Source organism: Megalops cyprinoides, chromosome 3 (assembly GCF_013368585.1).
Source record: "Megalops cyprinoides isolate fMegCyp1 chromosome 3, fMegCyp1.pri, whole genome shotgun sequence".
In the NCBI taxonomy this organism is placed as follows: domain Eukaryota; kingdom Metazoa; phylum Chordata; class Actinopteri; order Elopiformes; family Megalopidae; genus Megalops; species Megalops cyprinoides.
Genome location: NC_050585.1, coordinates 39,212,729 through 39,227,607, shown reverse-complemented (window position 1 = coordinate 39,227,607; position 14,879 = coordinate 39,212,729). Strand labels below are relative to the sequence as shown.

Below are 14,879 nucleotides of genomic sequence, written 5' to 3'. Positions count from 1 at the left end.
TGGAGCCTGAAATCTGCCCCTGGAAAGTGCCCAGAGCTAGAGCCCTGAAAGGAGGGGGACACTCTACCCTCCCTCTCCTTCCCATACCCCTTGTGTTTCAGGGTGGTGATGTTAACAAATGGCGCTATTTTCCAGCCACTCAGCAGGAAATGCATCACGGCATATTGTGGAGACAGGGCTGCTGTTTTTACAGGAAGGAGTAAAAATAACCCAGGCGGTTCCACTGGGGTTGACATGACATGACACAGCTGCTGTTATCTTTTTCGTTCATTAGAAGAAGAGGCCATTTTGGCTCAAAATGGTGAGAATGCACTATTCAGTCCCTGCGCTTTGTTTTACTGTGTGTACTCGTTTCAGCGTGCGAGTGCCATTCGAACACCCAATGAGGTGCACACAGCTGCACAACACAGAAAGAGAGAGCACCATGAAAACAAGCCGGAGGGAGGGGTCATGGGAGGCTCACTCAAAACCAATCTGCCCCCGCCCCCGCCCCCGCCCTCGCCTCCACAAACTCCTGCACTGTACATTCACTACGGTCTCATGACTGGTACTCTGAAATAGAAAACACCATTCAACCTGTGTCCAGCTGTACTCTTGCACACCTACTGCACTGAGTCAAAACCCAGCCAGGTTCACCCTGCCTTTAAAGACAAAATAAACAGATCTTGCAGAACCACTGATATTGGAATGCATTCTGGCATGCAAGGCAGAAGTAACTGATATTTAGCATTGGTAGATTTAATTTTTTCATGTACAGGTATATTACAAAATAGGCTGGAAGTGAGCACATGCCATAAAAAACTGCCAATGGAGGAATATGAAAATATTCCTCGCAAAGATTAACAGCAGCATTTTCAGGTAGATTGCTTCCCAATTAAAACCCCATTAAAATCCACACATTACCAAAAAAAAAGATGTAACCATATAACAAATACCTGATGGGGGGTAGGGTTTAATATTCTATAACTCTGAGATGTTATCAGTGCGGTGGTCACTATTTACATTAATAATGGGCATCCCTAATTAACAAACTGGGGTCAATTTCTGGGATCAAAATATTTCCCAATACTAGGCCGACACATCTAGTTAAACGTACATCTTCACTCCCTTCCTCCCCTAGTTGTTGCATTTGGAGAGCAGATAAAGCTGCAAAAAAAAACACTATTCTATGACCTCCCCTCGTTACTATTCCCTGATGCAAGCAGGAAGTGTGGCATAATGATTTACGGGCTGGACATGCAACTGGAAGGGTGCATGTCTGCATCTTAGGTGGGACACTGCTATTGCTTCATTAAATAAGGCACTTAGCCTAGATTTGTCCTAACAGTGTAAATGGATAATATGTAAACATGTAAGTGCTGTTAAGTCACCCAGGATAAGTGTGTCTGCCAAAAAAAATTATGTAATGTTGTTCAGACTTCCACTAAATGGCAAAACAATTGGCCCCTGAAGTGCACTATCTCCTGTTTCCATAAATGTTGGCTGTAATGTTTGTGTTTTTTCCCTGGTTCACCAAGTGCCTGAGACCGGTAGCTTTGTCATCCCCACCCACCCCCCCACAAACCCCACATTCCCCTCCCGCCCCCTCACCACCGCCTCCCTAAATCATCTAAGTGGAATCATGAGATATGATGTCCTGTGCTTGGAGCCCCAGTCAGACAGCGCACTGTAATATCTAGTCTGCCTTTGCTGAAGCTCAGGTCCATCTCATGCCAGACAATTTGACGGTTTGACAGACAGACTGATGGACACACGACCGCAGGGAGCCACATGGAATCCCACAGGGACACGAGGAGACAGGAGTTATGTGAATGTTCTGCTTGCCCAGTAAGTTCTGAAACAGGAGAAGAATCCATCCCCCACCCCATTGGCCCCGTATCACAGCATTCTACAAATGCTTTTAAAGGTCTTGTATGAGCTTGTCTGTCCTGCTTGGCACCTCTTTCACCAGACTTCATATATCACAGTCATAAATGGGCTACCCTCATACACTGTCACTGAGTGCCACTGCCCCCCCCCCCCCCCCCCCCCATGCAACCCGAAAAATAAGCCTCCAGATCCAAACGAAAGAAAAACAAACAAAGCAAGAAAGTGCCATCTCCTTCCATGCAGTCACTTGTCCAGTCCACAGTCAGGGGCTAAGCAATGGTGTCCACTGCGGAAACACGAGAGGAGACGGACGCAGGGAAATGAGTTCACAGCTCTGGAATGGAGGATGTTTGACGCTTTTCCCTACACACGCCCCCCCCCCAACCCAAATGATTGAAGTGTTTGTGTCGTCTCCTGTTATTGTCAAGCAGCCCAAGAACATTTCATTGACTGACTGTTGAGCCTAAAAATAATTTACATGTTTTTGCCCATGTTTGAAAAGAGGGAAACTTTATCTCGAAGAATTTCATGCAGATTTGAGAGCACAGAACGAGAGGAAAAAGCCTTTTTTCCAGCACAATTCCACACCAAGTGTTCAGCATGGCCTTTTTCTCAGAATTGTTCTTGTGGATTGTGATGCAGGGGACTGTGTTTCCTGTATTTTCCAAACTCATTTTACATGTTTTCACACTGCCATACATTCTGGATAGCCGGGTAGGTTATCAGCACTTTCTTTATATTTTTACCAACTGATAAAATGTTTTCTTTTGTGTTACACAGGTTATTCTTCCCTGCGCTGTGCATTTCACCCACTGCAGTGAAGTCACTGCATGGCTCCTAGAAGATTCCTTCTCCCAGATTTTCCCAGATAAACGAGAGGAAGACAGACATCAAGCTGAACCTGTCAAAAACATCCCATTCTCAAAACACCTGAAAAAAAAAATCAACAATACACTGCTGTACTTTTGGCATTTTCCTTGTTTTCACATGTAGTCTGCAGAGGGGCTACAGACATCACAAGTGCTCCTGCCTCTGCACACTCTCAGTCAGCCAAAACAAACAAACGTGCGATCAGGGGAAGCTGGAAGAAGACACAGCAGGTTGTGAAGTGGAAGGAGGGTAAATGTGGGTCTAGCAGATTGTTCAAAAACCAATGAACTACATCAGCATGCGCCTGCTACCACAGACCAGTTTTTAGACGGATGTCTCTTTGGTGCCAGGACTGGACACTGAGCACATCACAAGACAGGCCTTTGCATATAAAGATAGATGAAGAGATAGAAAAGATCAAATCAAAGGTCCTTGACATTAAGATGGAGAGAAAAGCAGAAAGAAATGCCTACAAACTTTCAAAAGGCTTAGTTTCAGGTCTCTTTCTCTGGCCGCCTGTATGATGATCTATCTTTCAGCAGGGGTTAAAAATAAGGCTCACGTGGCCTGCACAGTTCATTGGTTTCCACGGCTTTCCCATCCAGCACCATGGAATTCCACTGACTGACAACTGGCTGCAGACTTTGGCCCAAGGCATTCTGCACCCAGTAAATGATTTGTTATGTAATTAATTTAATAATCCTCACCTTATCTGAACTTGCACACTCCTATGCCTTCTTACCACAGCCAGAAAAACACAACTGGAAATGAAGTCTAGGCAAATAGGACTGAAGAATGCTCTTCACTTCCATCTGTGTGCTAACTGTGAGTGTATGTACTAAAAATGACATCAAAATGATAATTTCATTACTAGCCTGCTGATGGTATATCAGTGTTAGGACCAATGAACCGCTTTCTGAGAATTGGGGGGCTCTGAGAAATTTAATTGTGCTTTTTACAAGCATGTTGAGAGGGACTGTTTTTTTGGCACAAAGGTTAAGCCTAGTCAATCCCTGAAAAACACACCAATGCCCCTCTTGCTGTGATCCAAATAGCGGTAGGCAAGGCTCCACGGTTAGGAGAGAATTGACCATTTATAACATGTCATTTTTGCCTGAGCCGCAAAGGCAGGGCACTGCTACACTGTGTCACTCAAGCCACACAATCTGAATTTAGAAGAAAAAAAAATCAACAGAGGTACCAATTTTCAAGCTACAGCTTGTATCACTGAGGAGTGCGTGAAAAGAGTGTTCACCTGTGACCACAGGCACAAAGGTGAGAACAGTGTGTACTAAGCATGAATCAAACTCCGCTGCTTGCTTGACGCACAGGCCGGGAAACACAGGAGGAAACAGCTCACCACTCTCTCACAGAGGGAGGGGCCTCTGCTTAGCATTTTCGCCATATTTAACCATTTCACTTTTTTACTTTCAATGGTGCACTATGAAGGCATAAGGGCTGCGTGAGGAGTGGATATGAGCTCTCACCTGACCTCGGCAAGGCCACCAGACCACTTCGCTGAGTCATGGGAGTAAACGAGTGCCTTTGAGTGCCAATAACCTACATGTCACTCGCTCGCTCTGATCCTGCCTGTTTGCCCTCCCTGCCCTCTCCCCACATGCCTCAGAGTAGCCGGCCACAAACTCTGTTTGTTGTGGGATGACCTTGCCAGGCATATTTCTTTGTTCCGAAACTCGGTAGCTGTTTGTAAAGAGGGGGGTACGCGACTGGAGTGAAGCAAGTGCTACTGCTGGTCAGGGGAATTGATCCAGGACTTCAAAGAGCACCCAGGTAATAGAGGTCATTTGCTAGAATCAAGGCCGATCTCTAAATATTTGCAGTACACCACCTAAGGACACCAACCAAGTCAGCCAGTCAGCTAATGTACAAAGAACAGCTAAGTCTGACAGAGTCTCATGTTCCTGTTTTCGAGTACTATTTACATATGCACTTAACTGACATCTCTTTCTAACCATATCGACTATTCAGATCACATTATAAAATCATGTACATGATGCAGATGCCTGATGGAAGAAAACTGTATTACTTATAACACCAGAGTATTTTTAAGACAGATAAGGGCGCAAGTTTGCAATTTGCAAAACCTTGCCCTCTAAAGCTTTCCCCTCCCCCATATGGGCAATGTACTCCAACTCCTAACTCATAAACTCTAGCCTGTCCACTTGTGTGGTGGGTCCTGTTGTTCCAAAAAAGGGAGCTGGACGAGTCGATTATGGACTAGAACAACAAGGTTGTGATTCACCCCAGACAGAGTTAGACATAACCACCAGTACCCATCCAAGTATTATCTTTTGTTTTTTTTCTACACTCTGTGAAAAGCTTTTCCCAAGTTCCCTCAAAATCTGTGCTGTCAAAGAGGCAGGTTTTGATCCTGCACAGCCATAGGCCATCTAACCACACATCAGGGAGCCTGACGGAAAGTGGATCCCCCAATTTTCTTTGAGTCTCGGTGCATAGGTCGCCTACACAGTGCTGTTACTTACAACATCTCAGTGAAATTGTTATAAAAATCAAATAGTTGGTGCAAAACAACTCTCCACAAGGTATTTCTGACATTCCTATCATACAAACTGCTCACCCTCAAATACCGATGTGATCCTGTGCCTTCTTTAAATTGTGATCTTCTTGGTAGTATCAGTGTACAGCTTCGGAACAGGACCTTTCCAAAGCAGCTCCAAAGTGAGTCCATTATTTGGATTACAAATATGGGCCCTAGAGGGGAAGTGCCAGAACAAACAGACATACAGTACCCACCAAGAGAGTCTCTCCTCCAGTATCTCAAGCCTGAATTAGGTGGGAATCATTGCATCTTTTGGGTGTCATTCTTTCAAGAGTGCTCATAGTCAGTGGAACCACGCTGCTGCTGAAAAAAGAAAATCAAGCACTTGTTCCCCGTCTTTCCCTCATGCCCTCTCCACCCCTCCCCCCACTCGCAGCTCTGTCCTGCACCAAGCAAGCCTTCACAAAACAGCCACAGTCTGGCAGGAGGTGGACTATGAATAACCCAGTTAGGAGTGGTGAATGGCCTCTCACTTTCCCACAGGCTCAGCCGCCTGCCCAAGGCCGATGGGAGTGATGTGCCACCCTGAGCAGGCACGGTGCCCATCAGGTCGCCAAAAGTCTGGCAGGGAGATGATGTGCTACACTGCAACTCACATTCCTTACACGCCAATGTTGTACAGAAGCACAGACAGACAGAGAGAGAGAGAGAGAGAGAGAGACAGAGAGAGAGAGAAATGAGGGTGGCAATGAAACTCAGCTCATGTTGTAGTGTTCATGCTGGGTACACAGTTGGCCCTTGTTGTAGTCTGTACTTATCCATCGCACTTTGCAGCACACAGCAAAAGATATCTCAGTCATACCGACACAACAGTGGGGATTCGTTTTAAAAAAGGCATAATGACAATCACTTTCCCATTGACCTGCTTACTTCCCAAATCGCAGCTTGGAGAGATGTCAGTTAAATAAGGCCAGGATTTTTGTTATGCTGTAAAACATGGCGATAGAGCAAAAGAGAGACACAGAGAAAGACAGTAAGTGAGATTAAGACTGCCTATGTCATTACCAGGAATGATGTGTCATTGTTGCATATGATTGGAACACAAGCCAGCTCCACCTTCCTGTGTCTTGAAAGGCCTGCAAATGGTGAAATGCATACATATCCACTGCTCTGCAATATTGTATTAAATTGTGAGGGATGAAGAACACAGGTCTCCATGGAAGCTCAAAGTATGTTTTGGAGAGTGGTGAACATTTTCTCCCTCTCTTCCGTGTCTTTCTCTGTCTGCCAGTCAAAGAGAGTACCAGCCTAATCCAACTTTCCAAACCCATCAAGCAACAGAAATATCCTATGACTCCAAAGAATGCTGACACCATTACGTCACAAAGGTAGAGGTGCAGACATTGTTTTGTCACGGCATGTGTAGACTGTGACGATTACATAGTAAAAACACCTCTCTGAAGTATGTGTCTTCCTTGTAATTACTGGCAGTCGTCAAGATATTTTTAGATATGTTGTACAACATGCTAGAGAAATTTACCCTCCCTCACGTTTCTATGAGACGGTTTCTATTATTGCTATGACTAGCTCTGACAGAATGATTTGTATGCCTTGACCTTTATTTAGAGTCTAAACCAGTTAAGATAAGTGCTACAGATTGTAAAAGTATTCTAAAAATATTTTTTTTTATCATCATACTGAAGTTTTTCAGCTCTCACTGTGTACATGTCTCATAGTTATCTAATTTAGCCGTAAGAGAAATTAGAGAAGGGTGGGGAAAAAAATGGAAAACCTCAGTCTCTGATTTTCTGTGTAAGTCACCAGACACCACAAAGCTCACCGGATTTTCAAGTTATCTTTAAATCACGAGACAAACTACTTACCTCTGGGGGAGAAGTCAGATGATCAGCTGTGGTCATGACAGTAATTCACCAGTACCCCACTACCAGCAATTACTACCAGCATCTAACAACAAGAACTCTGACCACCCACTCAGAAAAAAAAACAGCTGACAGCTGTAGAGATTTCAGAGCCAGCATCTTATTGTAGAATTCATATGCTTAATTCACACTCACTTTCTCCTTAAATATTTCCACTGGCCCAATCCAGACTCATAGGAACTACAGTCATGTCTTGACCCCATGCCCCCAATTATCCAATAACAAATATTTTACCTACTTGGGAGCTGCGGCTATGTGGAAAACTTTAGAAACAGATGCGGACGCAGGCGAAATCACGCAGCCTTTTGGTTTCACATGCACAGCAGAAATGCAGGGAGGCGTCAGGCCTTACGGGGCCTCTAATTACACTAATTTCGTTGTGTTTTGTTTTGTGTTTGGCAGTGACAGAAAAAAAAGCTTTCATCGCCCTTTCTGCAGCTCAGTCCCAGTGCACATATTGAACATTTGCGGTAGCAATCAGTCAAACGTCTGTCCTCTGCCGTGCATCTCTTCCCTCATAATGTGGGTGTGACGTCCCCGCGCATTCACAACCATCAGGTAATTAGTGAGATCAAAATGATACCAGTGTGGGACGACAGTGAACTTTTCCAGCATTGTGCGTGGAACAGGGCCATACTTGGTCGCCTGTGGGAGTAAAACCATTCTCTTTGTCCTCTTCATTCACAGCAGAATCTCAAGTGTTACTAAAGCAGTGAATGAGTAAGCCCCTGACATGCATTAATCAAGCCACTTTGATGAAGGTAATTATGTTTTTAATGGACTTCATGCCCACCCCTAATTCTGATCTATTCAAGACTCATCATCTTTAAGCCGCTGTTCGCCATGATTATTTTCAAAGGATCTTCATGTTTGTAGTTATGATTTATAAAGACAAGCAGCTGATTATTATTATTAATTTAATTATGGATTCCTTCATCCAACTCATCTGCCCCTGAACTCTCAAAGCGAAAACCTACTGGTCGCAGGAGCACGGGCTCATCTTACGTGCAGAGTATAGCACACTTAGTACAGCGCACTGCCAATGTCGTGGACCCGCCGGGGGTTCTGTCAGCCTTAAGAGTATTTGATCGAAAATCCCCAGGTCAATCTGCCAGCCCAGGCAAAGGAACAGATATAGGACAATGCTCGCAAAAAAAGATGAAGAGGAAATGTAATCATCGGTTTGATTTGGCTTCATTATGCCATCATTAAGAGCCAACCTCCTGATTTTGCTGCACAGCACGGGAAAATCGGGGCTGAAGCGATGCTGCATGTGGCCAGACAACAGACACACAGCTGGTGTGCAGAGGTCCATTTTAAATGAACCGACTTATAGATCAAGTATAGGCTAACTGCGCCCCTGCAAGTACAGTACAATAGACGTGCTGCCTCTGCAGATGACGTGTTTTGGCTTCGGTATCACAGACGTAGGCCTATCCAACTCCAGTCTTTCTGGCTCTGCACTCCGACCACATTTGCTACTTGAGCGGCAAATGAGATTAAGCATTACATCTGCACACTGCTAATGCGCGCCCTGAGCAAACTGATGGAAAGGTTGGTTTCACACTGGCACAGGGCTAGAGGTGCTGGGGTTTTTTTTTTTCTTTGCACTGATGAATGAAAAATAGAGGCGACTTTGGCAAGGACCATTTCAACTCATTTCTCATCTCGCAGGCTGCAAGAAACTGGTGTGGAAAAACCCTACTTTAATGCACACGAACACCAGGGCCAGTCCCTGGCGTGGAGATTGCTTTGATCTTTTCACTGCACAGGTCAGGCAGTTTTACAAAAGCTACATATTCAGTTGTAAATCTCAACATCTGAACCTTTTCAGTTCTCAGATCATCCTAATTTGATATTTAGATGTTTTCCTTTCCAAGGAAGTGGGACATTGTGTTGTATGACCACGTATGCACTTGATATTTTACAATAGCAAACAGGTGAATATTTGTTACCAGGAAAGCAGACAAATTCAAACAATGCTTATTTGCATTTGGCAGGGAGGGCTGAGCTAGGGAAACATCTTTCACAGGGATATAAATTTCCATCTCAGTGAGGATGACTGTACTGTTCGTCCAAGGATGGTGGATGTGTCATACATCTTCCTATGATTTTGCCCTCACTCGCAGTAAAGATACTGATATATAACCTATTTGTTATATTTTAAAAGAGAATATGACTGCCTTGATGAGAAAATAATTAATCACAATTAATATTTCCCAAATTACCTGAATATCATTAGTGTTTGACAGTGGAGTTTGTGTATTGTGTAGCATTTTATAAAAGTATGGAGGTGTACAGAAAGGCATTATATCACAATATATTGCCTCTTGTCTGGCAGGTGTGCTGAGCTCAAAACACTCTCTGGGGAGGCCCTTTGAGTTGTTTAGGTAACTAGGTACAGATTTATATCACTGCTTGATAGGGGGAAGTACTTTATTTTGTTTAAAAAAATGGACGTAACTAAAATCTACGTGATGCATGCATTTTTTTGTAGAGTGGCCACAACCCATTATGGAACACCCACTCTTTAAGTGACAAAATCTTTCAGTGAATCCTCCATGGCCAATGTTAAGCCATTGCTCTGATTAATTGCCTATGTATTCTTATTTAATATTGTGTCTGAGAATCTTTTGGATAAGCGGTAAAGGGCCCATGTGATTTCCTTTTGCATGGGGCCTCAGCATTGCTAGGAATGCCAATGCCTGTAGACAGGGAGCAACAGAGAGTTTTCTTAGTCCAGCCTGCAAAAAACAGGTGGCACAAAAGCACTGCTCTCTTGATAAGTACGTGGTATTTTATCCTTTCTGTGTTTTTTTTTCTTGACTTTCAGACAGTTTGACATAGAGCAGGTTAGATCACCTTATCACCTGTTCTAAGCCTTTTGTCACACTGGTGGGGTGCTGTGGTGCTTATGCAACAGTCAGAGTCACTTTGGCCCACGGAAGTCATGATTGATCAATTAATCAGATTTAGCGACACACCAAAAAAAAATCTGTATCTGAAATATCCAGGCTCATCTTTATTTTCCTAAAAACATTCATTCATAAGTAGCGTAAAACGTTCCTTTCAATATTGTGTGAACTAACCCAGTACACCTTAATGTAAAAGGTAGCTGTTTAGCTCTGACTACTGCAACCACAAGTGGCCACAGGAGAGCACTGTATTCTATTTACATTGGAGCACTCACGACCACTGAAATGTCATCTCCAGTGTTCAGATGTGTAAGACAATAATAATTTTTAAAATCATAAAATTTCTAATATGCAATGATATCAACTTTTGTCAGCAATGAACAACTAAGGACATTGACATAGCTACTCCCTCTAAGAGCAGAGTCTCCTAATAAAAGGAGAATTATTGTTATGAAACCATACTGATAAATACTCATGGCTATTAATTCATCTTAACTCTCTATTTAATGACAATAACAAAACTTTTACACACAGTTACCCAGCTGTAGCTGCTTTAATCAAACAGGAGCAATCAATTCTTAACAGGACCAAAAATAGCTTGCTTGTCTCGTGCTTGTAATAGACAAATGCACTTTCCTATAAGGCCATCTTCTCAAATTAAATAAAGCAACATGAATTTAATTGGATCCGCCATCTCCTTGCAGAAAACATTCGGTTTATGTGTACGCCCCCCTTTCAGCATTCTTGTGCATATAGCAAACTATTCTTTTCAGGACTTGGCCCCAGATTTATCAAATCACTGATGGAAACACACAACAGACCTGCACGTTCAGCGACAACAACAGCGTGCGCTCAAACGCAAAGCGACGTGAGTGAGATTCGGTAACGAAGAGGTTGCACAGATACCCTCAGGTCTCGGGTAAAGCAGAGACTCGAAATAGCTTAAGAAACGCGCGCAATTACGCACCAGAGCGCACGATTCCATTGTCAATGACAACTTACGGTGGACATTGTTTCACTTCAGTCCCCGATTCAAACTCCAGACAAGCGCTCAATTTGTCTCAAGTGTCTGTTGAGTTTGTAAACAATATGAAATCTCTTAGCTATATTTCAGGCATCAAGGAAAGTGTTGCTGCATCTGAAAACACTATCATTGTATGGAGAACAAAGCTATGTAAACGCTGAGGGAAAAAATGTTACTCACGCAATCTTGGTAAACAGCTACTCTAAATTAAATACTGTTAAGCACACGATGTCCCGCTCAGATCGTCCCGGGGCTAATATTTTTCACTACCTGTAAGGTCACGTTAGGTAAAAACATTGCTTTTATTTGTTGAATTGTTTTTGTAACTATACAAACTTCCCTAAATGTATATAGCCACAGGGAACCTATCATTTATTAGTCTTTGACCTCAAAAACATATAATCTGATTGAATTGATTTTGATCGAGTTACTCTGTTCTTACCTTCCAACCGGCGGAGCTGTTGCTGTCACCTTTGTCCTTAAAGTACGGCACGCTCTTCACCATCCAGTCGTAGATCTGCGACAAGGTGAGTCGCTTCTCCGGGGAACTCTCGATTGCCTTAGTGATCAGATCAGCGTAAGACATATTTCCCCAGGCATTGCGACGAGACGAGCTGCTCTTCCTCTGAGCGGCGGCAGCTGCGGCGGCGGACACCGAGGAGGCAGTGCCCACAGGGGAGGACAGCGAGGGCACCTGTTGCTGTGGCGGGAGTTGTGGGCTTGGGTGCTGCTGTTGCAGCTGCTGATGCTGCTGCTGTGTCTGCTGGTGGATGCAGTTCTCTCGGCACTGAAAATCATTGCAAAGGACGAGGGGTTTCTGCTCCTGGTAGTCTTCGGTCTCTTCTAGCAAACTTAGATTGTTGATGAAATCAACATTGCTGCCCGGCTCCTGCTTGACGGAGGTAGCCGGCGAGGATGTGTTAGAGCTGGCTGGATCGATGAATTCTGGCCGCGGCAGCGGCCAGGTACATGATCGGGGTCGTGAGAGCGGCTCGAAATCCGGGTCGATGTCCACCAGTTGTTGTTGCGGTGCTTCTGCCATATTGCAAGCAAAAGTAAAGGTAAATGCAACCGTCACATAGAAGTCCGAGCACCCACAAAAGTAGGAAAAACAAAGGAATGGAAAGAAAAAAACTTCGTCACTTCGTAAACTTCTAGCTATCAAGCTAGCTAACAAACTAGCAAGCTACCTGCAATAGCTAGCAGCACAGCTTCTGTCCAAACGAAACATAAAAACTGAACCGACACCGGCGTGTCTATTTAAATATATTAGCTAACGTTAGCTAAAGCAGCTCCTTTCGAGTTGTCGTATCTTCCGGTAGTTGTTTTGCTCTTTGGCAGTTGTTGTTTTATAATCCTCGTTTAGCTTCTCAGCTAGCTGTGTTCAGTTCGTACCATGTCTGTCACCGGCAGACGCAGTCAGCTGAATGTCAATCTGTGATACTTGGGTACGGTGCTGGGACTACCAGGCGTCAGCTAGCTAACAAGTTCCACCCATACTTTGAATGACAACCAGAGGCCGCCAATGACAAACGTGTAACAAAAAAGTAAACAGCGCTCAGCTTTTTTTCCTATTTCACTTTTGTGCGGCAAACATAAGTTTCCATGCCAATAAACCGTATTGGTGGTAGAGTATGGAATCTTGGAGTATAATAGGGGGTTGTTTCCTTAAAAAACAAGTGTGTTTTCTGCAAAACAATCTAAAAATAATAAATTCAAGTAATAAATCTGGGGGTGGGGACTTCCTAACTGTGGTTTTTGATAGATAAAATGCATGACATGAACTGTTAGCGTGGCGAGATTTTTAGTTTTAAGGTAAATTTTCACCAAGTGTGACATAAATTTGGAATACAGTATGTGCATTTTACAGAAGTATGGGTAGGCAGATTGACATTTAGTTCAAGGAATTTACTATCCACCAGGAAAAAATATTTTAAGTAAATATGATTTAGTCATACGATACAGTGAAGAAGAATAAGAATCTGAAGAATAAATGTTACCGAGTGTTAGTTTTCAAAACTGTAGCACATTTTGGTTGATCACGTTGATATTGGAAAACGTGTAGATGGACGGATTACACCAAATAACTAATATTCTTGATTGGACACACATTTTATGTAGGATTTAAGTATTAAATGACTGTTTGTTTCTGATTCACCTTATGGCCTGTGGCATGAGGAGGGAATCTGGGCAGTAGCATCATGTGTTAAGGTCAGAGCTGCAGCAGGTTACTAAAACTACTCTTGTATGCTCATTTTGACTCGTGCGACGTCTGTCATGAATTTTAAACGTTAGGGAACGCACCCGTGTCCGCCTGAGCGGATTCCACTCAGTTTTATCTTACGTTATTGTTTGCCGATTTTTGAGGAACTCTACAACTAATGTCAGGTTACAAGCCTTATCCTGCACGCCACTTAACGCCAAACATTAAGTAGCTGCAACTAACTGGCGTCATTTAGTAGTCCCCATGTCATACCATCTGTATTCACATTACTGTGCATTAAATCCAAACATTATCACTGTTAGACGATTCGGTTTAACTCTTTATCAAATGCTGTGATTTAGAGGTGATTCAAGCAACTAAAACGGTTTCGTAGTGACGCGTCGATATGACGACACTTGTTCATTGTCTGCTGTTGTTCTTATGGTCTTACGTGTGCACTCAAGTCGCCCTGTGCAAGGGTGCCTATCAAATTAATAAATGTAAACGTAAACGCACGTTCCTGGGGAAGGTCGTAGATATGAAACCCAAATCAAATGACGCTTTAGCTTAGAAAATCTAACACCAATTGCTATATTAATTTTTGCTGTTACATATTTGGCATATAAATAGTTCCTACTAACTATCGATTGTAATTGCTAAGGGAGGAATGAAAGGATTCATATCTTGTTGTTAATATCCATCTCTTGGCACAGTCGATAAACCCATTGCTGGAAAAAGTCATCACGGTGGGGTCAAATTACTATTTCACATTTTGAATCATTGAACCAACAACGTACAATATATCTAATATTTGTAAATATTATTTTGCATCTCATTATGATAATGTTAGTTCACATACCTCTTTGCAAAATATTTACTTTATATTAACCTCTTTTATGAATGAGTGTCAGCCTTTCCTTGGGCTGAGCACTAACAATTTCCTTCATCTCAAATGTGGGTGTAGAACTGGAACAAAATTCAGACACAAACAGGAATAGGTACATAGGCAGCCCAACTGATATAAGCTATTCCTGTATGTCATTTGTACTTGACGCAGATCGGCAGGTAACAGATGATCTTTGCAAACTAGGTATTAGGTGGAAAAAAAAGCATTATTCAAAATGTTAAAAGGATGGTGTGCAGAAAGTAAAAAACATTCTTAAAACTCTAACATATTTGTCAGGTGTGTTTAAAATGGGTTAGCATTCAATTCAAGAGATTTGGCTACAAGGGGGAGATAGTGTAGAATGGCTATGAATGGCTGTTCTTGGTCAATAGTGGAAGTTTAATTGCAATGATAATAAAAAAAGATGTACATTTTCAAATTTGAGGGTTTTAAATCAGGAGCTTCTGGGGTGCAAACAATGTGTTTGTGCTGGAAGAAGGTAAAAGACTTGGTTTTTATTCCTTCCCACCACACAGCTCTCATTTCATGAGGACCAAAGTGTGAGCTGCGAGAAGTTGGACTTCTGTGTTTTTCCCTTTATAAAATATTATTTTACCTGCTTTAAAATAGAACCTGGCATTCCATCATACA

General features: G+C 42.9%; 1 protein-coding gene across 1 annotated transcript in view; it reads right to left on the bottom strand.

Moving 5' to 3' along the window:
* LOC118774831 (forkhead box protein O1-A-like) overlaps positions 1 to 12,562 on the bottom strand; it is a 40,130-nt gene extending 27,568 nt beyond the window's left edge. The window contains exon 1 of the mRNA XM_036524369.1: positions 11,582 to 12,562. Coding sequence (XP_036380262.1) covers positions 11,582 to 12,181 — 600 coding nt within the window. The 5' untranslated portion in view covers positions 12,182 to 12,562. The remainder of the gene's footprint in view (positions 1 to 11,581) is intronic.
* Between the last annotated feature and the right edge of the window lie 2,317 nt (positions 12,563 to 14,879).